At 34.2% G+C, this 26,423-nt stretch overlaps 3 protein-coding genes and 1 long non-coding RNA gene across 4 annotated transcripts in view; 2 read left to right on the forward strand and 2 right to left on the reverse strand.

Moving 5' to 3' along the window:
- LOC133171634 (glutamic acid-rich protein-like) overlaps positions 1-595 on the forward strand; it is a 5,967-nt gene extending 5,372 nt beyond the window's left edge. The window contains exon 2 of the mRNA XM_061306423.1: positions 377-595. Coding sequence (XP_061162407.1) covers positions 377-570 — 194 coding nt within the window. The 3' untranslated portion in view covers positions 571-595. The remainder of the gene's footprint in view (positions 1-376) is intronic.
- Positions 596-2,219: 1,624 nt separating this feature from the next.
- Positions 2,220-26,423, reverse strand: part of LOC133171528 (uncharacterized) — a 213,946-nt gene continuing 189,742 nt past the window's right edge. Inside the window, exon 3 of the long non-coding RNA XR_009718814.1 lies at positions 2,220-2,274. This is a non-coding gene — a long non-coding RNA (uncharacterized LOC133171528). The remainder of the gene's footprint in view (positions 2,275-26,423) is intronic.
- On the forward strand, positions 12,599-16,491 carry LOC133171524 (uncharacterized). The gene is made up of 3 exons (XM_061306286.1): positions 12,599-12,660; positions 15,438-16,129; positions 16,223-16,491. The coding sequence occupies exons 2-3, from the start codon at positions 15,466-15,468 to the stop codon at positions 16,327-16,329; spliced, it is 771 nt and encodes a 256-aa protein (XP_061162270.1). The 5' UTR covers positions 12,599-12,660; positions 15,438-15,465; the 3' UTR covers positions 16,330-16,491.
- Positions 13,658-25,297, reverse strand: LOC133171520 (ficolin-1-like). Its single transcript, XM_061306283.1, has 5 exons — positions 25,201-25,297; positions 23,018-23,836; positions 16,761-16,883; positions 16,482-16,619; positions 13,658-14,916 (listed from the first exon to the last, which is right to left on the reverse strand). The coding sequence occupies exons 2-5, from the start codon at positions 23,565-23,567 to the stop codon at positions 14,489-14,491; spliced, it is 1,239 nt and encodes a 412-aa protein (XP_061162267.1). The 5' UTR covers positions 23,568-23,836; positions 25,201-25,297; the 3' UTR covers positions 13,658-14,488.

Genomic DNA, 26,423 nt, shown 5'->3' on the forward strand with positions numbered 1-26,423 from the left:
TCTTCTTCTCAAGAACCACTGAGCCAGAAAAGCTGAAACTTATGTGGAATCATCCTTGGGTAGTGTAGATTCTAAATTGTTCATATCATGACCATGGGGGGTAGGGCCACAAAAGGTATAACAACGTAGGAAATCAGGTGAAGAACAGCAGGGCCAAAGTTACTCAGGTGAGCGTTGTGGCCCATGGGCCTCTTGTTTATTTAAACTTTTCAACCTTTCAAGACTGAACTGATTTCTGCGTTTTCCTAGCCATAGTGCTCAGGTGAGCGATGTGGCCCCTGGGCCTCTTGTTTTTCAATGATGTAACATGTAAAGACAACAAATATAATGAACTTGATATTGCAACTTTCACTAATCTCTTTATGATATGTTGTAGTCCGAAAAAGAGCAGTTCCGTATGACATTTCATGGAATGGGCATCTGGAACAAAATGACGGCAGGATGTCTTCACGCATGCCAAGTCGCATGCGGAGCGGAAGCCGTTACAGCAAGGCTGACATTCCGGAAGAGGAAGATTACTATGACGACGAGGGATACGAAGAAGATCCGGGGACTACTGGACATCGTTGAATTCCAAGATATGTGCCAAGAATTTCACACTTTCCCAGAAAATGTGTTGCATCATCAACTTGGTGATTCCGTCTTCAGCCTTAACTGTTACTGGTTGAAGAGTATTTGTCACGCCAGGTGCTTATGCAGTGTCGATAACTAAAATGTCCGAGATTTAGTTAAACTAACTCGTAAAATGTTTTTGAAATCAATACATGAGAGTTGAATTTAATCAATGGTGATCTCTCTTCTTGCAAAGATTTCAACTTAGTGCAATATCCTGAGGATATCTTTCGAAGAACCAAGATTTGTTGTGAAATGAGATCGGTCCAAATACTTGTATATTCACGTTTCAAGTGTAAAATAAATAAATAAATATTATCCACGAAGTCTGACTTTTATTGCAGCGGGATTAAATTAAAGAAAATATAAAAAAAAAATAATTAAAAAAAATACCCGCTTCTTCTCGGTTACAAGGTAAATAGAATCCGCAAACACTATGTTTACATCGTACTTCACAAAAAAATTTAAATTCTCAGTTACCCTAAACCGAAAACTTTAAATAGATTGCTTAGTGTACATAATGTCTATTCATGCTCATCAAAAAGGAAAAATCATTCACAATGAATTGAATGAATAAAAGTGGGTTCACGTCACCGGAACTTTCCTATGTCGTACTTTCTTGGTGGGGGCTTTCAGTGGAACTTCTTTCTCTGAATGGTTGTACTCTCTAAGTGACGTACAGAAATATTTGACCAGAATACAATGTTTTTTGTTAATTTGGAGTAGTCAGATGAAGATAAAGATTGCATAATTATAAGAAAGGTAAGGTTGTAATTTGTGATTTCGTGGTCTGGAATCCCAGTTAGATTACCAGGTTCTAAAAGAAAATTACTCGAATTTTTTTCTGAAAAAAATTATTTTCCCCTCTTCATACATCTAGGATAGAATCTTTCCTATAACAAATTGCGTTTGGGAACTTCACACAAAGCTGTTAAAGCTGAGTTATTGCTCTTTAAACAGGTAATTAAATGAACACACTTCGGATTAATGCTCGTTTTAGTTTGCATAATGGAACAGGATGATCGCTGAGAACTTAGCAAGCACATTCTATAGACTTAACCTTTATAGCTTTGGTTAAAATGGCACACATAACAACGTAATGCACAGGCACATAGTATTGTTTTTTGAAAGGGGGGCACCGTCCAGACTGGCATTTTGCCTCGTTGCCTGTCCTGACACAACCTCTCGGTTGTAAATCCTTGGTGCTCTTGACTCGTAACAACGTAATGTACAGGCACATAGTATCGTTTTGAAAAGGGGTGGGGACAGCCAGAACATACATGAAAAGATCTTTGACAACCAAAATAAAAAAGGAAAATTGTCCAACTCGAATTTCCTGTTTCGTGTGTGTTGGTGTACATGTGTGTGTGTGTATGGGGTATGTGTGTTAGGTTTCACCTTCCTTTCTGTTCACCCTGCCCCCCCCCCCCCTCCCCAATACGTGCATGGTGTATATTTGGTATAACAATACGTTCTTTCACAGTGAAAGGATTGTCCTGTTAGATTTCTTAAGTTTTTATGGGGATGAAGGTTGGCGTGAACATACTATTTGTATATCAATTCTAATTTTGTTACCCCCTTTTCATACGTATTTCCCATTTCTTGAGACTTAAGGAGGCTGGGGGGTCAACAAATTAACCACAAATTAACCACCAGATTTAACTTAATTTTTTAGATATGATATCTTAAGGATGGATTCTTCTCATATGTCTTATAATGGCAGAATCTTGATTTTCTGAATACTCAATATTCAGACTGTTTACACTCTTTTAACATCCAAAAACTTTGGTGTCATCGGCCTTGATTTTCAGCCAAGGTCATTTGAAAGTCAGTCTTAAAAATAGTACTTTTACACAGAGAAGTTTTGAAATTTATGCATATGAATAAATTTTGCTGACTGAAAAAATATCTTTCACAATAAAATTAAAGTTGTTACTTATTTTTGATGACTAATTCATATGAAATGAGCTGGTGAAAAGATAACACGAAATCCTTTATATTCAATAAATATATTTAATCCGAATTTCCTCGATATTTTTTCAAAATTCTCAGTTTTTATGAATTCACATGAAATTTCATCTCAATTTTTACAATTGACCATATAATGTCAAATATTTAGATTTCTGTCTGATGAATATTCAAAGGTTCAAGATTAATTTACAAGGTAAAAAAGATATAGTAATCAGGCAAATTATCGAAAAAAAAATTAGCCCGAATTTGCTCTATACTTTCTGAAATCTTCATTTTTGCAGAGTGTTTTAAATGTCTATAAAAAAAATTTTAATCCCCAAAAACATATCAATTTGGTGTAATTGTGACATAAATACATTCATTTCTCCCAGTTATACATTCTATTTTTATGGTATTTTACACTAATGATATTCAAAATATTCATTTCGAATTTCCTCTGTCATTTTATTCTTATGAATGTTATGTTTGACAATTTTATAAAATACATCAATTTTCTAGTGGCAATTACAGAAAAATTATCACATACATTCTTCACATGCACAGGACTAATTCAAAGCAACTTGACCTTTAATATAACCAGGAATAAATAATAAACCTTCCAAAAAGTTATGAGAAAAATCATACATAAAATTTTCATAGACTGGAAAAGATTTCAATACATTATTTATGACATAAACATGAAATCAAAATACATGTATAGTGAACATGCCATTCAAAGCTTAATATATGAATATCAGAGGGACTAATATATATGCCTATACATGTATATGTAGTTATATACATATAGGTCCCTGGTATTATGTTATTATTGGATATTTTACATTTGTAAACTGAGTTTTGAAAACAACAAGCAAATTCAAAGAATTGTGATCCCCCGCTTTCGATGTCTTAGTGGATGGGATGCCATTATTTATGGCATATTTTAACTGTCTTGTTTGTTTGTCCTGTCTTATCTGTGCATCATACAAAAAAACATAAATTATTGAATTAATAACAGTTATGGCAAAGACTATAGCTTCTCAAAACTACATCAAACTTCAAGATCAACTTCAAGATCAAGGTCATGAGGTCAAATATCATAATAAAATCCAAAAGATCTTCTCACAAGTGATGCACATGTAAAAAAAAATATTAGAAACCTGAGTATACAATCAGAAAGGTCTTGAAACAGGTAATGCACATGTCAAATGTAAATACCATCTCTTCTCTCAATCAAATGTTATTAGCAATGATAAACTTTTTAAAAATTAGGTCAAACTTCAAGGTCAAGGTCATGGGATTAAAAATCATTGTACATTTGGAAATGCTTGTCACAGGTAATGCACTTGTCAAATATGAATGCCCTATCTTTGCTCCTTCAAAAGTTAGCAAACTGATGAAATGTTTAAAAATTAGGTCAAACTGGAAGGTCAAGGTCACGGGGTCAAATATCATAGCATATTCAGAAACATTTTGACACAGGTAATGCACTTGTCAAATATGAACACCCTATCATATGTCATTCAAAAGTAATCACCAAATATAAAATTTTTGAAATTTAGGTCAAACATGAAGGTCAAGGTAAAGGGGTCAAAAATTATAGCATGCTTGGAAACACTTTGTCGCTACTAATGCACATGTTAAATATGAAAGCCCTAACTATTCTAAATCAAAAGTTATAAGCAAAGATAAAAATTTTGAAAAGTAGGTCAAACTTCAAGGTAATGGTCATGGGGTCAAAAATCATAGTACACTTGGAAAGGTATTCTTACAGGTAATGTTCATATTTAATATGAAAGCCCTATCTTTTCTCATTTAAATTTAATGACCAATTTAAAGAAATGTTAATTTTCTGAAAAGTAGGTCAAAATTCAAGGTCACGGGGTCAAAAGTCATAGTATAATTTCAAAAGGTCTTGTCACAGGTAATAAACAGGCATAATATGAAAGTCCTATCTTTTCTCATTCAAAAGTTATGACCAATTTAAGGTAATGTTAATTTTTTTGAAAAGTAGGTCAAACTTCAAGGCCAAGGCCACGGGTCAAAATTCACAGTATATTTGGAAAGGTCTTGTTACAGGTAATGTACATGTGAAATACAAAAGCCCAATCTCTTCTCACTCAAAAGTTATGGCCAAGGTTAAAGTTTTTGTGACAGACAGCCCAACAGACGAATGAGATTTAATGTCCCCTCTCTTTCGCGAAAGCGAGGGACAATAAATACCTACACACATTTATAAGTATATAGTTTGTCCTCATTGTGATCACATATTGCATAAAATTTGCTGGAGTTTTAAGATAACAAAAAAGCCATCTATGACAATCAAATGCCCTTTGACATCTTTGCCTGAAAATGACATCCTTGAACTTTGTAACAATAATATGCATGCAGCTATCAAACTTAATTTCACATTTAGATGCAAAATACTTATTCAAGGATGAAATTTCTTTTTAAGAATTTGTAGCACAAACATTTATTGATCAGTGTCAATAACTTATATTGAAATGAATTAAAAATTACCTCTTGAGGGTTTCTACTGCAAGTACATGTATGTAGTTCATTTGTAAAAATCTAAATTTTAACCCGGCCACTACCAGCAATTTTGTTCGGCATGCTCTTGCTTAAAATCACCCTTTAACTAAATGATCTAAAGCAGGCACATTTTTATGTATTCCAGAACTGTATTTTAAGATTTTAACTGTATTTGAAAATGTAAAGCAACTGAATACATAGAGCTAGGTATATATCATTTACAAGTTGTTGTAATGCCAGTACATGTAAATCTTCACATTGTAATCTAATGAAAGATAATGCTTGAAAAATTCACTCTGGGAGTAAGATTTCAAATCTGAATCAAAGATTTTGTAAAGTAATCACATTCTACAAAGTGTGCACTGTATCGGGTACTTGGGAATCAAATAATTAAACATTATATAATTATAAATAAAACTATTTTTGACTGAAAGTTCCTGAAAAAAATCAAGAATGGAATCATGCAACAAGCAGCAGTGACTATGATAACATGCATTGACTTCCACATTTCTACAAAAACATTTCTTTGATCAGATAAATATGTAATTCCTGCTTCTGATCTGCGATATATTCTGAGAAAATCTCTTTTCCACAGACAGCCATCATTCATTTGATGTGAGAATTTCTTGCTGAACATGTGTCCACCTGATGAAAGTCCAAATTTTTTGTTGACCTATAATTTAAAAAAAAAGTAATATATTTTACATAGCAACACAGATGCTGCATTACATGATAGTTAGATAAAGTTGTGTCCATATTTCTTATACATGTACCTCAATAGTCCATCTGCCAGCACTCCTTGCTCAATCATCCTGCATTCTGACCTCCAGTCTTTTTTCTAGTCTAGGGTAAAGTAGGGTTGATTTTCTCCTAAGAATTAAACATGCACATCCCTTAGACTACTTTTTTTAAATTAATAGAAATTGATTATAAGATTAAACAACTTATCTCATCTGTATTTCATTTATTGATTTAAATGAATGAAGATAGATAATTTAATAGATTCTACCATAGGGTGAGTTAACCATGCATCGGACACATACCTTGCTTCGGACAACTTTAAGCAATAAACTTTCATTGAACCCGAGTCTCCTCGTGTTTTTACTTGTTTCTGTCTTAAAGGGGAAGATTTAAACTTTTTAATGATGCCGATTTTTATTTTCATGTTGTGATAAAAATACCACAAGAATGGCCTTGAAATTACGTCATAGTTTGCATCATCAAAGGGGAGTAACCAGAATTTTACGATTTTGCAATTTTTAGAGTTGTCCTTCTTTTAAATAGATGTCAAAGGAACAGGTCGGACCTAAGTAAAATTTATCAATAATTGATTATTTTACAGAAATTTTTCAAAAATTTTACTTCAATGTTAGAATAATATATTTTAGAGTTGTTTTTAACTAGTATGTTTATTTCACCGTACATCGGACACAAATTAACCATGCATCGGACACTTTCCGATGCATGGGTAATCACTTCCATTTTCATATAAAACCCAAATGACAGCTGTTTTTTACGGAAATAAAAAATAGAAACTCTAAATTTTCAGTGAAAATACAAATAATCGATATATGACGACTAGAAGTGGACTCAATTTATTTCTTTAAACTAGATGATGATAACCCACGAGACAAAGGCGCGAATTGCCATATTACTAGCATTGGAAATCTTTTCTAAGGCGATGTGATGCGACTAAAATCTCTTCACATTTGTGGATCGAAAAAGTCATTCAAATTTAATTAGAAGTTTAATTTTTGAATTAAAGATAAAAATGTTTCGATATCACTCATTTTAAAGCACGGAGATCAAGGTATGATATTTTTCTGGTTAAAATATCGTATGTCCGATGCATGGTGAATATTGTCCGATCCATGGTGAATTCTGACTTATTCCGAAAAAATCTGTTTTTAATGATATTTTCTCAATAAATAGGGCGCGGTTGTGTCAAAAATTTATATTTTAACCACATATTACATATTAAGTTCCATTTTGATAATATTCGGTCGGTAGCGATATCGCTAGAACTTGTTGAAGTGCGAGGGTGTCCGATGCATGGTGAATTCACCCTATGCATAATGTCTTATATTATAATGTATTGGATATAAATAAATAGACATTTTTTATCCTAAAAGTACAGAAAGTTAAAAAAAAAAAAAAAACAATAATATAAATAGTTTTTTAACAATAATGTTTCATTTTGCTCTATTTATTAGACAATTGTGTGTTTCAATATTATTGATATTTCTACATACAATATCAAGTTATTTTTCCGTTTGATTTGTACCCAAGCGGGACACCTTACTTTTCTAATAACTTGATGATTGTTGTGTCTTGAACAAAGTAGGCTAGTTAAAATATAAAATTTGTTGTAATCATATACAAAAAATGCTATTTTTGTGAATTATTATTCATAAACCTGATGAACACACGAAATATATCCTCTTCAAATGTTGACAAGTCGCGGGAATAAGCAGACGAAATATTGATAACAGGACTATAATTTCCGTGCGAATTCCCATAAATCAATACAAACCAGCATGTAATTGAATTCAATTTCAAAATTATAAAAATCTTCAGACATATATAACTAACTTACATGCTCACTGCACACGACATGACTTCAGACGAGGCAACGTGGATCTGCAATCTTGCACATGTTTGTGACCTAGCTTCAAGTTCAAGCTTCCCTTTTGGCTGATCGTAATTTCCCGGGCATAAATAACTATGATTTAATTTGTCATAACTGTCCCTGGGTTTCTGCAATGCTTCGATAATGTTCACAGTTTGTAGATTTTACAAAACAACCCTCTCAGGGTTTTCTACGGAAAATGATCTGGACATGTAGACATTCGCTACCGAACTGCGAATATTATGGCGATTGTCGCAAATCAAAGAAAATATTACGAAAAATTTATTAATTTCAAAAGAAATAGATTCAACATTACTTAAACTGACAAATTAACTAATAGTTTTTCCTTCAGTATAATTAAATATGAATTTTGCATTTTACGACTTGCATAATTTATGGAGACCCATTGACGACGTAAAATGCTGACAAGAATCCATCCTTAAGCTGTCAACTATCATTTGGCAAAGAAAAATTTCAAAAATTTTAGTTTTAAAATTTGATCATTTTCTATATCTTCATATGGAGCTCTTCTTCTAAAGGAGATCAATATAGTCTAAAAATGGCCACCCCCAGCCTCTTTAAGTAATTTTATTACTGCGTTTAGTTCTTTATCAACTTCACTATCTTGTAAATCTTTAATTTACTGAATGAGGGTGAATGCAAACTTTACAACATGACAACTTATGTTGTAAATTTTGTTTTTTACTTCCACCCAGCAATTCAAAATTTACACGAAACCACCCCTCGTAACTCTCTAATCAACTCCATCCTCGTAACTATTAAATCAACTCCACCTCAATAGTAACTCATACAGTCAACTCCACCCTCATAACTTATCCAATCAACTCCACCTCAATAGTAAATAATACAATCAACTCCACCCTCATAACTCATCCAATCAACTCCACCTCAGTAGTAACTAATACAATCAACTCCACCCTCATAACTCATCCAATCAACTCCACCTCAGTAGTAACTAATACAATCAACTCCACCCTCATAACTCATCCAATTAACTCCACTTCAATAGTAACTAATACAATCAACTCCACCCTCATATCTCATCCAATCAACTCCACCTCAGTAGTAACTAATACAATTAACTCCACCCTCGTAACTCATCCAATCAACTCCAACATCAACTCCTCCTCATAACTAATGGTAATCACAATCAACCTCCCCTCGATTCTCTTTCCGAGACGAAATTAACTCAAAGCGTCTACAAAAAATAATTGCAGATGTTATCTGTTGCTCACATTTACATCCCCGATCTATCTATTATCTACGTAATATTCAGATGATAAGAATAAAAGAGATTCGTCTATCTCGATGCCAATTTCCTTCCATTCTTGAAGATCAGTCAACTTATAACGGAAGTTCAGTGGAATAAGTTGCCTCGGTGCTGATTCGTATCTGATCTCTTCATGTCCACTTGTTCGAGTGTTTGAGTTCGTTACTTGAAAATCAGGCCATCTAACATTACGAGAAGCAATCGTTTAGAAAGAGCACGACTTTAAAAAGTGTAAATTCTACAAGATCAAGGGGCATATCAAATTACAATGTTTACAAATCCAGTGTCTTATGCATGTACCAACTTAGAAACCCTAAACATTTTTTATATATAAATTCGTTTTGGTGTTGACCTTGATTGCTGCATTCCTGATTAATATCTCGATGTCATTCACATATAGCATTAATTGGCAAGTATTTTGTTGTTAGAAACAGAGTGAGGTTTGAAGAGATTTCCTGAATGAAAATTTGATGCTGGTATATATAACACAGACCCAGAAAGCTTTAATTGATGCCTATAACTGACATCTGTGCTTAGGAGGTTAATACAAATTAATTTTTAAAGAACAAATACGTTACATAATGAATATCTATATAAGCATATTTCAAAAGTAACTGTAAATTATATTGCCCTTTTTTGTGACATTTAATGTAGATTTATCCATTACTTTTAAAGTGAAAGATTTTGATATCTGGACAGGTTGATTTACACTATATGCTAAAGATACTTTACCAATATTGTATGTTTGGAATACTTTACCAATACTGTGTGCTTGGAATACTTTACCAATACTGTGTGCTGGGGATGCTTTACCAATATTGTATGCTGGGGATGCTTTATCAGTATTGTGTACTGGGGATACTTTACCCATATTGTATGCTTGGGATACTTTACCAATATTGTATGCTGCGGATGCTTTACCAATATTGTATGCTGGGAATACTTTAATTATCAATATTGTGTACTTGGGATACTCTACCAATATTGTATGCTGGGGATGTTCTACCAATAATGTATGCAGGGGATGCTTTACAAATACTGTATGCTGGGGATACTTTACCAATACTGTATGCTGGGGATGCTTTACCAATATTGTATGCTGGGGATGTTTTACAAATAGTGTATGCTGGGGATGCATTACTCAGTATCAATTTTGTATGTTGGGGATGAATTATCAATGTTGTATGCTGAGGTAGTGTTTTTCTGCTTGTGTTGTTTTTTTTTCCTTTATCGTAGACTAATTTTGTCCATTCTGACTTTGATATGCCAATATTTCATTATTTGTCGATTCATTTGTTGTTAATGCTGTAAACCTTTGAGAAATGAAATGGGAATCAGCGTGTCTCAAATCTTCCAATACGACGTTTAAAATATAATTAGTAAAGACACAATATCAACATATGTTAACAGAGTACCGTACATAGATATTTATCGCACTTTATTGCAGAATAAAATATCCCTTTTTATAATGAGTTCCTAAAATAGAAATTGCATCGGAAAGCATGTCTAAAATCTTATCAATGAAATCTTTTAGGAAAAAAGATACGTATGTACACATCTTATCACCAATGATGTTAAGAGCAAATTTAGATAGCACAATCAGTTCCTTTCTTGAAAGTAGAGGGGGCGAAATTTTTGACAAAGTGCATTTGGAAGATTGCATAGAGAGCGATTTTTCATATCTATCGGTTAAAGGAAAGCTCAGATTCTTGTCCTATCTCCAAACTTTGATCTTGCCAAGTTTTTGAAGCAAGAAATATTGTATTTACAAATATTTCAATCTTTTTCAAGATTTGTGTATTGAAGTTATTACAGCATGGTTTTCAAAGCAAGTGCCAGCAATCCGTTCTTCATACACGTGTATACAGCTTGCTAAGATCTCTTTGAATACCACAAGCAAAGCATACGTGGTGAAAAGTTGGCCCTTAGATATATAACATGGATTTATCTGGTGTAACTCAAAACAACAAACAAATATATTCTATTTAAGATGTATAAAGCGCACATGGTAAAATAATAACTGTTGGAATTAAATGTATTTAGATTAATATGATAAAATTATGGCTTTAACTGATGTTTAAAAAGAAGCACATTTAAATGAAAAATGATACTGATTTATAGAAATTATCATAACCCCCTGGAATCGAATTGCTGATTGATTTGTGCTATTCAGATAGACAGTGCAAATATACAATACTGACTTTATATTTCACATATGATGACTTATTCATACTTCATCATTTACTAATGTTGTAGCATCGTAGATCCAGGAAGACTTTGGTATGGGAACAAATATGCAATATCACCTGTTGCCTTATTTTACCCTGTATAAATGCAGAATTGGTATATCTCTAAAGATTTCGCCATAATAAGAGAGTCACATCTCCTGGATAAACACATGTAAAATCTTGACATCCTCAATGCCTCCACTGTTTGAAGAACAATTTTGAAGACTAAGTAGCGGGAAAAGTACCAGTTTTCCATTACCGTACAGTGGTTACACCTAAGGACCCTTTATACACAAATAAAAATGTTCTTTGGACTTGAGAAAAATATTTTATATAAAGGTATCATGCTGTAAATTTTGAATTTACTAAGGGGGTGTAAATGCAAAATTTACAACATTTTGCATTTACCTCCCCCTAGTAAATGCAAAATTTACAACATGATAAAGGTATAAATACATAGTTTAAACGTTCTTTTTTCATTGAGACACCACCCATTTAACCCCCCACCCCCACCCCGAGAAAATGCTTATAGACAACAAAGTTTTGATGAACAGAAAATGCTGTTGCTTACTTAAATTGGTGGATAGTGTTCAATTTATTCCTCTTGCTTGGCCTAATAAAAAGTTGACTGAGAATGATTGAATTCATTTTAATTGTTTCAACTTATTTTTATTTCATATTTAAGAGGAGATCAATTTAACTTCTTAAAATATCACAGAATTAGAACTCTTTAGCATGCTAGCTATAGGGTCCTTAAGGTGGCATGATCTGCGCTGGTCATGGAGACTGGATGCACTCAGAGAGAGACGCGCTTCCATCAAATGATTTGCAAGAATGTATTAATGTAAATACACAGAGATCGTGAAAAGCCTCTCTGCTATTTAAGTCAACCATTTCCCTGTTTACGTAAATAGTTTACATTATATTTTATTTAGGAAGCTCTTCTCACGGAAGCAGTTTTTGACCCCAAAGGAGAGAAAAAAATGAAGTCAGTTTACGTAAGCCTCAAAGGACACATGAAGTACTCAATCTTAAGCATTTGATGAAAGATATTTTTTTAAATTTTTCACCGATGTTTCATCCAATTTGACATTGAAATTCCAGTAAACTTCCTTATGCATCGAGTTCTTTCTTTGTGACGTCATAGAGCGGGATTTGTCAGCCAGTGGGGAACATAGGATGTACGTGCAATCGTTTTATTTCCCACTAATCATCCGATAGATAAATAAATAATCTGCAGACATAAAATAATATTCTAGGTGGTTGGATATGAAGTACATTGCCAGCTTTGGCTGGTATGGTTCTCTATAATAACAACTCGTTAGACACTGCAGACGAGATCAGTTATTTTGGATGCCCACCACAACTCTAGGGACAAAATTTGATCACTGCTCCTCAACCTTTAGCCAAACTCATTAGTAAGCAATACACAAATATACTTTGTTTTATTAGTGTGTGAGACTGAGGTCCAAGGGCAGTACGTTTTGTTTTTCCTCAAGAAAGTGAATTTATATCCACTAGACGACCCTAGTTTATGACACAGCACTTGAACAAATAAATTTACTAAGCATTATGCATGTGTAGTAATAAGATATATGTTTTCCGTCGTACCACTCTTTACCACTCCAGATATAAAGAAACACGTGTGATACTTTTTCTGTCCACGTGAGCTTTTTATAATAGTGAGCACGTTACGAAGATTCAGACTCAGAGGTGATGTTTACAGTTTAACAGCTGGTGGTAAGTGTTGCCAATGACCATCAAACCGACATCCAAAATTTGGCAAGATCAATGTAAATAGTTGTCACACGTCCAAGGTCAGAAGCGTGGCACTGCCAGAAAGATGATATGGTTGTAAAAAAAAATAATGTCACGTACGAAAGTATGGTGTCAAAGTTTCAGAAATGAATCTTTCAAACATTCTCTGTTTACCAAAATAAAAGCCCTTCAAAATTTAGATGTCCAGAGCAGTTGCTGGCCTATCACATAGATTCTTTCGTCGTGCACACATTTCCCTGTAATAATATATTGTACAATTGGGGGAGGGGGCAAATGTGGACATAATGCATTACAGTGTTTTTGATCTGACCTTCGTATGCATTTACGCGCACTTGATTTTTTTCCCCACTTTACGGACAAAATTTTTCTTTTTGGCACACAACTATGGAATAAATCTAGTGATACACTTTAAAGCCATTTATTTGTTTTCATCGCGTCCACACTCTGTATACATGAAAAAAAGAAATCAAAAACCGAATATGATACCGCACGTCCTTACACAATAATTTAAACATTAATATGATGTTGTGCAGCCTTACGTTTATTAAGTCATGGAAAATATCAATCATTAAAACTTAACTCGATTTTTTTACCAATCATTTAAACCAATCACTCAAAAAAGACAAACTCTTCATAGACATCAGGGATCTTCTTTATTTCGATCTACCCGTACTTTATCGACCAGGAAAGGCACGGACATATATAGGCTTTAATCACCATCCAACAATTAAATTTTTTATATAAAAATAAAAATCAAAGAATGACAACGTAATGACATTGCTAAATATCAATATATTACACTGTATCTCTATGAAAAATTCTAACAATGCCGAGATACGTTTTTGTGAAATTGTAACAATTTATGCTGAACAAGATATAATAACGCCTGGTCCAACACTTCAAAGTTCATTTGTTAGCGCCAGAATGCAGATTAGCACTAAACTTACTAAAACAAGACCTTCCGTTAATTGGAAAACGGAAAATCTTCAAAACTGTAATGAACGTCTATATACATATGTACATATCGAAACACGTGAATTGAAATGTACATATTTAGCAAATAAATAATGAATAATGGATATGAATGAATTACAGTAATATTTACAATGTCATTTGTGCAGCTGATATTGCAAAACTACATTATTATTATTTTAAACAGTGACTGGCAGTGGAAAAATCATCTCGGACATTCTCGAACACTTCGAGATTTCGTCTTAACTTTCCAGGAAACAAGGTTCGCAGTAATTTATTTCAAACACCATCCGCGTTTCTTCGCTTAATCTGGCTATTATCACAATATGTTAAACTCCAAAGCATTCTTGCTTTATTGAGTATTATGTTTTCCTGTGTCTCTTTCATGAATGGCATCAATTGTTTATTCATGAAAAATCTGACTAGCAATCACGTATTTCCAACGATAAGCACCTCTGTAAAAGGCTTTGAGCATGCGCTGTCAAACCAAGAACATTACACCTTATTTTCTGACGATTTGTCGTCTGCTGGCCGCACAGACATCTCCACAAACTTCAATGATGAGCTCATATTAATGCTATTCCAGTGAATGCCATCGCGGTTAAAAAAGTTGATGTGTTTACCCTGTGGATAATATTGTCCGTTAAGATTAGAGTCATAGCAATCCGAGTACCACCATCCGCCCCTGTAATGGCGGGCGCAGTTGTTGTACCCTCGTCTATCGTTGTCACGGTCGTGGGTACTGAACATATTTCCATTGTGGTTGTCCCGCACTGATGTCATAGAATCTCCAGAGTTGCCATGGTAACCTCGCACGTGGAGTTTGTAATTTTCGGACTCGTCGTCAATCCGGAAGTAATTGTAGACCGCATAGTACTTCCTGCCATCAAAGTCCTCCATATCTATACGCAACTGGAAAGGTCCTAAAACAAAATTGGAAAAACCGTTAAAAGACATAATTATAATGGTTTGAGGTTAATGTTTTGAAGACGATAAATTCTATAAAAAAAGAAAGGTTTATCTTCTATGCAAAATAAATAATTACTCTTTTTAATGTACTTTGGAAAAATGCAGTGTGGCTTTATTTGCTTTACTGGGGACCTTTATGGTAGAACAATGGCATGATATCAGCAACACAGGGCCATAGACCAAAATCACCTCCGATAAGTCAAAAATGTTATCAATTTTCCTTTAAGAGGCTGCTTTACAATGTGTCGGTATGTTATAATACTGATAAGCTAACTCTCTACTCTTTCAAACTGTCATTCATCAGCGCAGCTAGGAGGTTTCATTGAACAAACAAACATTTTGACATCAATATTTTGGTCCACTTCTAGAAACCAGAGAAATAGTGGACATGGGTGGTAAGGGTATCTGCTGCATCACTACGATACCCCAATAATTAGCGACCAATGTTAATCAAAAACTTTTTTTATTATTTTAGGATAAACTGTAACAATATTTTGGACATTATGGCGTCGCCAGTGCGTCGACCAGTGCCAGCTTATTTACCAAGACAAAAAGGCCAACCGCCGAGGATAGAGCTCAATATTCTACGACTGGACGAGGACGGAAACAGTTTGTACGACGAAGATTTCGATCCTTCAGTGTGCCATTGTTTTCCCAGTACCAGCAGCCTACATATTCCATCCATGCTGTATGATCATATAAACTGTCCTCATCACAATACTAAACATATCCAGCCGGCCCAGGATCAAGTTTTCGCTTATCCATGGACAGCAGTAACAAATAAACAGCCAGCAACAAAAGGATATAGACCTAGATCGCCAGATGGCGACTCACTCGCATCGGGAAAACTTAGCATAATTGAAGAAGAACCACAGACACCCTTTGTAATAAGAACTGCACCCCCGTTTGCAAATACGTCACAGGCAAATGAAAGTAAAGGAGGACCACCGTTTACTGCCCCCGCCCTCTCCAGATGGGAAAGTCACGGCGGAAGGGTCGTTACGCGGGCCCAAAGTGTACCCTCTCTAACAGGTTACCAACAGCCAAGGACACCCAGGAATTATCATAATCCTAACCCCCAGATCAGTACACCTTACGTTACCACCATCAAGAGACGACCTGTGTCAATTCAGGACAGAGACTTTGATGGTCGCTACCTAGATCCAAGTAAGAGTTTGTACAAACTGTAACTTTGGTTAAAGCTAGACAAGTAAAGATAAACTTTTACAATATTTTGATGCCCTTATGTTTTCTTTTTAGAGGATGGTCAGATATATAAATTTAAAGTTAAGTATGGCAAAAAAGAAATCGAAGCTAACCGTCTACAAGACAGCACTATAAGAGAAGAACCGGAAGAATACAACTAAAATCCAGATCAAGCAAGATGACTATTAATTTATCTGAATACTCGATGAATGTTGAGGACCTTCTGTCTTTCCAATGAATTTGTATGTGAAATATTTAAATGTTTATTTATTGCTGTGTTTATTTTGTGATGTTTGTTCATATAATAAATCACCTTGGTTAGTAAGCTCGTAGATTTTGTCGTTCCCCATCCAGAATTCTCCGGAAAGAGACCCGAATCCGGTTTTGTACGTCTTCCAGTCTCTGTAAAAATTTACTGAGCCGTCTTGGCGTCTCTGAATCACAGTCCAACCTGACAAATATACGAACATTGTTGTCAATGTATGCAAAATTGAAAAAAAAAATCTGAACAAATCTGAAAATGTGAATGATGATATTGGAACAGTATTTTCATAACCATTATACATGATGGCAGACAATTTGCAGTGCTTACCTCCTGTATTGTTTATGGATTTACAGACAACTTTAAAAGGTTTCTTGGATTTTTCTGGCTGTAGCATGATGTAGTAATCTCCCTGGAAACGAAGTCCACCATGTTTGTATACATCATGGCAATCTGCAAAAATAAGAAAACTAGCTTATAATTAACAAAATCATACACATTTCTGTTAGTTGTAGTAAGCATATCAACAAAAACAAACGGTGTGAGCACTTGATGAACTCAGAAAATGTGACCAAGATATACTATTATGTCTTAATGGATGATTACATATCAGAAGAGGAAGTCGTTTTGTTTGTTTCCCAGTGTATTAAGATTTCAAAGGAAGATGTATGCCAGAGGAATTCTAACGTTTATCACTAAAAAAAACAACAGCCGCCCAATGTTAGGGTTCTCGATCTTAGGACATAATATTTCAGGACCTCGGCCAAGGGTCATTCTCAGCATGAGTTCCTTTTTATCGAACTCATATACAGCGTTTTCTTGAAAACAATTCAAAAATTTAGAGATTTTTGGTACGCTTAAGATAAGTAGATGATGTAAGCATATTTCTGGCAAATTCCGACAACGCTGTCTAAAGTCCAAAAAGTCGAATGCAAACATTTAGCAAAGGAAAATCTGCCTTGTTTATAGATTTAACCTCCAATAATAAAGATGTTTAATTAAATGAACTCTTTGAAGTTGATTTGCCAAAGACAAGGAGTACACGGTTCGTTAAAGATCGACCAGTGTTTTGAGGGTGTGTGGTAAAATGTACTTTATACAACTCACTGTGAATCTTAGAAAAGCTCGAATCAATTGACATGGAATAGGAAATATAAGTGACTTTACACCGAATTTAATTATATTTCAGGAAAATGCAATCCTATTAAATTTGTTACAATGAGAAAGAAAATGTGCGAGTTCCGCCACAAATTTACGTCTGTATGGTTTTGTTAGTACTAGTGCACCTAAGATCACGATCTATACATATACCTCTTGAAGAAATTTGTTTTTGTTAAGGAAAATAGATCTAATGACGTCACCTGGGTATGCTCAAAGTGTCTTACACTTCTGCAGAAGCCCTACATATTTTACACATTATGATGAGTCTTGATGTGGTGGAAAATCGTTTGTTCTCGGTAGAAATTAAGGGCATTTATTATATCTTAACAGAATACTGACATCTCGAGTGCTACGTCTTTGGTAAATAGCATGGTTAGCGGTAAGCTATCACGCTCTGGAAACATCATATTTTGATATTCCAGACAGACAGAGCATTTGGGCAAATGAATTTACATCAGGTTATGTCTATCCATCAAGATTATAACCAAACTGTTCTCTTTAATTTTATTTCTGTGTATGACTTTTTTGCTGCTGATATGGCATAACATTAGATAAAATGGTTGATTCCATTAGCTTATCCAAGTGCATGGATTCTCTCTCTCTCTCTCTCTCTCTCTCTCTCTCTCTCTCTCTCCGTACAAGGATGTAAAAATCACTTTAAGACTGTAACCTTATACCATGATTAGTCAATGTTTACGAACATAACTACTAGTACTGCCTAGAGATTTTATAATATTAGATTATCCAGCGATGTTTTCACATTCTAATAATGAAATAAGACTACTTAATAAAACGTGGATAAAATAACAAAGTTGCGTCAAGCCATTACATGACAAGGCTCCTATAAAGACCTCTTTTTTCTTCAGAAATAGGACGGGGAATTTTGTTTCATTTAAATCTAAATCACCTTCAACTTTTTTTAATAATTAAAAGTCCAGATGGGGTGGTATAGGTAAATGTTACAGGATTTTAAAAAATTAATGATTATAGTATGATGAATAAAATGCAGATCTGTCTTACCGAAAAGTTCAATATGAATTTCTAAACTTTCTTTAAGAAAGATTGCTCTGCGCAGTGGCTTATTTCTTAGAGCCTTGAAAATTTTGTAAAACTGCAATTAATCACTTGAGACAGAGTCAGTGGATGTTTCATTAATTCTTAGAAACACATGGTTGTCTTCTAAAGTGGCTTTTACATCTAGGCTTCATCAAGGAAAATTGTTAGACGGTTACATAATGGCTGCTCAACAGTCAAATTGTCTTTTTTAAAAAATAAAGTAAAGATCTAATTTTTTTTTAATCTCTCTTTCATTTCAACTGCCATGAGATCAGACTGTGAACAATATTGCAAGATTTTATCCGGGCTGTTAAATATGAACTGATCTATTAAATCGCTTTGAAGTAGAGAATCCTCCCTCTTCCTGAAAAATCTGTAAGCTCTCTTTTGATAATACATTCAAAACCCGAATTCTGGGATCAAGTAGTCGAGAGAGTACAATATACAAGCAATAATTATCGCCTTATTGTGTTTTGCCAAGTTCCATAACTTGTGGTTTCCGTTAAGTTATTATGATCTTTTGGCAACAATATCGCAAATTGATCACAAAACAAATTGATGATTTTCCTAGTCTGTGATAACTCTCTGACGCTAAATCATCCCGTCTACTGAGTAATTTTTGACTTTTATCACATCTGCTTTTTCCTTTTAAATCTTATCAGCGACAAAGACTTGTTTAAGCAATAACTCGGATAGGTTCAAAGTAACAATTTCCCCTGATCCAATACTCTGTTAAATGAGTTGACTGATTAATTTCTTGTCGTTGTCTGTTTCCAGTTGCCGGGAACAGAAAGTCCTGCCCAAAATTGGAGAAATTTTCTTGTGGATTTTGACAAAATTTAAAACAAAACACGACAGTTTTTATTTATACTATGCAGATTACAAGATGGTGATTATAACATGTAAAATAATGAACAAAACTTTTCATCAATAAAAAAAGATATTCCCGTCTTCTATATCCTAAAATTACCTTCTGTGTTTACCGTATTTGTATTGATGTTGTATTTTTTAAGACTGCGAAGGCGTGGTTATGTGAGAGCTAGTTTTAATCATTTATTGGATAGCTTTAAGCTGTTAAACTTCTGATACTATTAATAAGGAGGAGGTTTGTTAAGTTCCCACCCTGTCCTTCCCAATCATTGATTTCTCTAAAAGATTACACAAAAGAAAATCGCTATCTTTTACGCAGTGTCGACAAACACGATGATTCAATCGCTGATCTCGTTAAAGAGATTTCAGATTGTCACAATGTAGCGTAACTTATCTCGTGTTGACCCTATATTAAGCCGTCACAGGTGTAAGACAGGGATGCATGATTTTGACATTGTTGTTTGGATTAAGTCGTTTCTGTGTCTGTCTTACATGGTCCAAAACTGATGATTGGACACAAACAATGACTTCAGTGTCGACAAAATATGGGGTCAAGTTTCCTGAATTGTTCACAAATTTACCCCGTCCAGCGGTATCGTTTGATCTTTCTTTACGGGTGAGTCATGCGCTGATAGGCTTAAAGACCTGTCCGTCACCGAGTTTTCTTCACATTCGGATGTATCACAGTATTTAATCCACTGATTAGATGTATCTGATATAAGCGGTGTATATCTTCAATCTTTGCCATACAAAGACAAGAACTAGGATTCAAAGGGTGATCATTTTTGGAGAACTTTGTCGTCATTCAATACACTTTGCTTTTTTAACATTTGAATAGAATATTTCTCTCATTGCTTCTTCGAAAATGAAAAAGAAGTTTCAAATCTTCAAATCTACATGTCAACAAAAACCGTGTGACCTTGGGGAAAAAGTTGTGTTTCTAGAATTAAAGATGGTAATAAACTATAAAAGTGTCATTGTAATTTAGTTATGAATTAATAAAGCAAAAAAATTATCTTTGCATTTTCAAAAAAGAAGGTGTAGAACATGCATCTTCCATTCAGACTCTCTTAAGGTTTATTTTAATGGCTACTTTGAATTAAAGAGATTTCTGCAATTTATAATGTGAGCTCGGTACTACATAACCTGTATAATGATCTGATGGCCCTTGTGAATGTGCAAGCATACATGTGCTCTCCCTGTTTGTAATGATTTCATATCTTTACATTATCTTTGTCTTTTGTATACGAAAAAAATCTAGGACCCGACTCGGTAATCCAGTTAGTTTACACTGATTAAGTATGCCAAAAATGTAGCTCGCCAACAATTGCAGGAATTGGACCTAAATATATATGATAATGGAGTTGACTTTACAAAATCATATCTAGTAAAATAAATACTTTTGGAATGCAAAAACCTGTGAAGAAACTTTCGATAGCGCAAAGGGTCAAAAGGGAAAGAAATGAAATCGACAAAACAGCAAAAGGCATCCGCTGACTTTTCAGAGTTGGTAAGATAAAGCAAAATCAGTGCTATTGCCCAATCCAGTATAATTTTTCTGAATAAATATTGTTTAAAGTAAAACGAAATCAAAATTTCCATCAAATTAACGATCGTTCATGTATATCACCAGTCTGTACGCCAATTTGGCACTTCACGCCAAATACCCATGCTTAACTTGACCTTGTTAAATGGAGATCATACAAATTCCAGCGAAAGTAAAAAGTTAAACAGAAGATAAAGAAAAAATATTTTATGTATGTTTTTAAATAGATTTTTCTTTTAAAAGAAGTGCAAATCCTAATTCGATGAACAAATATTGGAGTTCTTTCGCCAGCTGTTAGCCATTTACCACGGGTACCTGCTGAACCCCGAACCCGAGCACTCCAGGCTAATTTTGTGGTTTGTTGTGAGATAGGTCATAACAAGATGATTGTTTATGCTAGATAACTGACTCTATTCACTTCATATGTCGACGCCTTTTCCGCGCTCTCTAAACAAGATCTCTGATAAATTAATCAACAATAGGAAGACCCTATCTTGTCAATAATAACAACATGGTGTGTTCGAGTGCACGAGTCAGCGCGAATAGCAAAATGAATGCAAATAACTTGTGAAAAAGTTGATTTACTGATTGTTTGCTGTTTCTAAAATATTTTCTTCAGTTTATTTCATTTTCAGTCTAGCTCGTTGAAGGAGTTCCGACTAATTTCTCATGTATTGTTTCGACCCGCCACCCAATTTTGCAGCGAGGTCTGTTTTGAATTAGGAGGTATAGACATTTACTCAGCCTTTAGACTTTCTAGGTCACCACATGCTTTTTTGTAGATCCACCTAAGCCTTGACATTTGATTCCCCAATCGAAAATTATTCCTCAATAAATCAGATCAAGACCTCCAACAAAGAGATTCATAAAACTTCATCAATATTTTACATATCTTTCTGACGATATGTAGATACATTTGTAATTTTGCGCATCTTCATTTCCCGAAAATATGGGGTTTTATTCATTTTAAATCCTAGGATAATTTTTAAACATTTTGCTGGGTGGGCGTGAACTAAATGTATGGGATTGTTGGATTATCTCGTTACGATGATGACAAAGCATACGATTTCCAGTGCACAGAAGCACAATTCTACATTAACATGTCTTAATATCTCTCTGTCTCGTAGAAGGATTAACGCCCCAGAACCTTAAGGTGGCGGTAAATTCAACGTCAGTATGCCTACCGAATTATTCCAGTACGTAGGTCTAAATAATTTTATTATCTCTGGAGGCTGATTGCAAATGTTAGAACCGTATCTAAAATTTCCTGACTTTCAGAAATATTAATGTAGCGGTTTTGTAATTGTCTAAAGAAAGAACCATACTCTGTGATTATTTCTATGAAATATTCCTTTATTTCGAAAAGATATTGCAGAACTTTCGTCAGAAGTCCCCCCGCGCATTTCTTTATATTAATATACCCAAAGACAAGATTAAGTTTTTAATATCATATGGTATATTACATGCCACAAAAAGGCACATTATACAGGAATATTTATACATTAATCTCCCCGACACCTGCGTCTTTATATACTATTTCTAGCCAATGACATTACAGTTATTTTGATAAGTCGCATTCTACATATTCTTGCAAGGACGTTGAAATACTAGAGCATGAAATTTATTGCCTTCATTTTTTGACATTTTTACAGATAAAACTGTCAAACCAACAAAAATGTTGGGTTTTTACTAAATTTTGCTATTACAATAATTTTGGACAATTTATTACTGAATAAAATGAAACATATAAAACGTACCGAACACGGTACCAATTGCTCTAAAAATTATATATATTATAAACATTTATTTACAAGATTTAAACATTATCAATGGAAAATGAAATATTTATATTACTATGAGCAAAAGTATATATTACTATGTACTATTACTATTACTATAAGTATATATTACTATGGAAAAAAAAGACTCGGCTTGAAATGAACAAGATACTTACGTCTGGGGTAGGCCCTAACAGGCTCCGTGGTTGTTTTTACTTGGACGGTTGGTGTCGGTGTCGTCAGTATTTCCGTTACAGTCCGGTGTACAGCTATGGACGGGGCCAGATTACCCAGTCTCCCTATCACTTCCGTCAAGTTTTTAACAACATCCTCTAAAAGAACAAAGTGATTATCTATGTTTTCCATGCTTTTCTTTTGAGATCGAATTTGTTCTTTAAGTCTTTGTAGGGTTTCTGTCTCCGAATTCAATGCTTTTTTCGTGTGGATAACTTCTCCCCTTAATCGTCCCATTTTTGTATCTAGTTCCCTATAGGATCCTGTAGAATTAAGAACTCGATCAGAGGCGGACATATGTAGCATTAGTTTCTTCTCTAGGGACCGGAATTTTGAATCTATATCACTTGTGATGTGTTTGTAAAATTTACGACATCTGCATCCTTTAACAGACTTTGAACGTTGCGATTTAGCGTTGTTGGAATCCACAAAAAATAAAACACCAATGAGAGAAAACACGTAAAATAAGTTGCCAAGCTTCATTTTGTTCATACTTGTGTCAAACTGAGGCACAAAAACTTCCAAAAACTAGAAAACAAAAATATCCGTCTTCACTCTGCTGTATTTCCCTTTAAGAATATTTTACTTCAAAATAGTATTCAATTTAGAAGGGCATTCCGTTATAAATCACGCCTTGTCGTGTGAATGAAATGAATATCAGGTATCTTGCTCCATGTTCATGTATCGGGTAGACTGACTTCTATCAGCTGATCTATTCACTGTGGGTCTGTGACGACTGAAGAAACACGACCACTCGTCCGCTGTAAATAGAAAACGGAGAATCAGTAGGCAAGACTCGCCGGCAGAGGGCGGTCGTAAAAGCCGCCAACTGTTCATACAACCTATTGTTCCCCAATCCTGCTAGTTGTCAATAAGTCCTTCCCCGGCCTCTCTCTGAACTGTCAACAAGCGACAGTTACTTTATTTTTTTTATCCTATAGCACCTGTAATCCCCTGTAAACCGTTTCGTGCCGAATTTGGGTTCATCCGCAAATATTGATTTCACTATCTTTTGTCAATCGTACATATTAAGTTTTTCTTCCTCCATTTTAAACCCAATTTTAACACATTAAAACGAGTTCAACTAGTGAAGGGTGGCTTAGAGCACGACCAAATTTTGGCAGTCAATCGTAGATATATATGTTGTAAAAACAGGTATTTTGGGAATATTTTATTAGCTCAATTTTGCCAATTTGTAACAAGGAGAAGACTTTATCAACCTCATTTAGCTGTAAATTTTTTAAGCTTTGCAGTTCATGTTTGCTATTCAATTTAAACAGGAAACGTAAATAAATAATTCCGAGATTTAAACATTATCAATGGAAAATGAAATACTTGATTTTGGCTTTTTATGTAGGCCCAGGAATCTTGTTATTTTTGCGACCTTTGTAAGACGGTTCAAAGTCAAGTTTAACTCAAAAATCCCATATCCGCGTAAGCGATGAAAATTTTTAAAATTTCTAAAACTTTTTTTTCGAATATCATCAGTATATCTTCAGATTATCTTCAGAAATTATTTCAGCATATTTTTTACTTGTTTGTAAGCAAAATCAAGTGGTTCTGAAAAAAACTTTAGCATTCCTCAAAACAGGTTTAAAATCTATTATTGACATGGCTAAATTTTATGTTATGTTGTCTTGGGGTGAATTACATCGTCTGTGAAATTGACCCCGGAGCAGAAACTATGGACCATTAGACTACTAATTCACGCCACTACTTGACAGCCTAGCACCTCAACACCCTGTGTGCCACCGCGGGTGTACCGAAAGTCATAAATTACTGATACAATTAGTAGAAGTGTCTGAAAGTCAATAAATTATCTCAGTTATCGCTAAAAACAGATATAAAGTGTCAGGTTTAATTATCCTATACAACTTCAAGTTATCCTGATCCCGAACCTCAGGGATTCCCTTAAACCGCTCGGCCATGCAAATATCTTGTCAAAAAAAGGTTTTTATTTTAATTTATTATTTATTCCATTCTGTGCAAATTAATTCTAATCTCATCAAAAGCTGCTTATCGTGTAAGTTCTAAAAGAATTTTTGCAAACATGTATTATTATCAAAATATTTATAAAACGCAATTTTAAGAGCACTGTGATTTTCAGATTGAGGAATCATCTTACCTTATTTTTTTCATTAAATCCAATAAAGAAAATATCAACAAGTAGAGAAATAATGTTAACAGATCACAGAGTGGAGAGACACTAGTGTACACACGAACATCTGTTAGCCAGTTTGACTCACTACGATGCGTACTCCGATATATATAAACAAGCTGCCTCGCTCGTACTCTCGTAAGAGATGAGAATTTTTTCTCTGACTCACGAAACTTATAATAACGCTTGCGGTTACAAAAAAAAACCTTTGCGCTTATCGATATTGCACTAACCATTCGCCGTGTAACTAAATACAGACCCTTCTTTTCTTGAGTGGGGAGAGCTTTCAATTTCATTAATTAACAAAAATAGGGATTAATTTAAAATTAAAAGATTAGATAATTTACATTCTTTTTGCGTTAAGAAGTTGGTGTGTGAAGATTTGCAAGATTTCTCATTAGAAGTGTACGTTTTGCCACGTCAATTAGATGACGACTTTAACCCGTCAGATGAACCGCGGGGTGTCGCTGTTGTCTGGTAATCAAACGCACCGTTACTATAAGGTCTTGTCACAGCAGGGTTATTTCACTCAAAAATGACCAATTAATAACAAAAATAAAGAACCGGGATATGAATGACATTTAAAAAATCTTCCTTAATTTTTTCCCACATGAAACTAAAAGAGATTATGTTTTTTAACACACTTTTTACCATTACCAAATAAAGCAATGTTTCTCCAATATAAACAGAAAACTGTCGTTTAACGTCACTTCGTAAAACGTCATGTAAAGTGCGAAATTTTGTAATCATTAATACTTTAATTTTTTAGTAAAGTGTTTAACTTAGCAAGTAAATCTCTTACTTACCAATGACATTAATCCAGGATGATTGGTTATGTGTTGCATAAGGTTCCGAAATAATCAAAATTGTGCAGCTAAAATATGGTCAGAAATGTTTGGAATTTTTGTGTGAACAATAGAAACAATACCAAAAGAATTGTTTAATTGCAACGAATCGATGATAAAATCGTACCCCGATCTGTAATGTCTATCAAAATAACCGACACTTTGTGAAGTCTAAACTACTGTGTCACATGGTTCGCTTCCTTCTCAAATGGTGGCTTTTCGTCAAATTGACTTGTAATTAAGATATGCAGAATGATAGGCGAATTTAACGACAATTTAATTTCTTAAAGTTAAAACAATTCTATGACGCTTAAAGCCAGTCGTGAAAGGTCTCTCATATTCTTT

This window comes from Saccostrea echinata, unplaced genomic scaffold (genome assembly GCF_033153115.1).
Source record: "Saccostrea echinata isolate AGI-Se365-2 ecotype Australia unplaced genomic scaffold, CSIRO_AGI_Sech_v1 ptg000054l, whole genome shotgun sequence".
NCBI classification, from domain to species: Eukaryota; Metazoa; Mollusca; class Bivalvia; order Ostreida; family Ostreidae; genus Saccostrea; species Saccostrea echinata.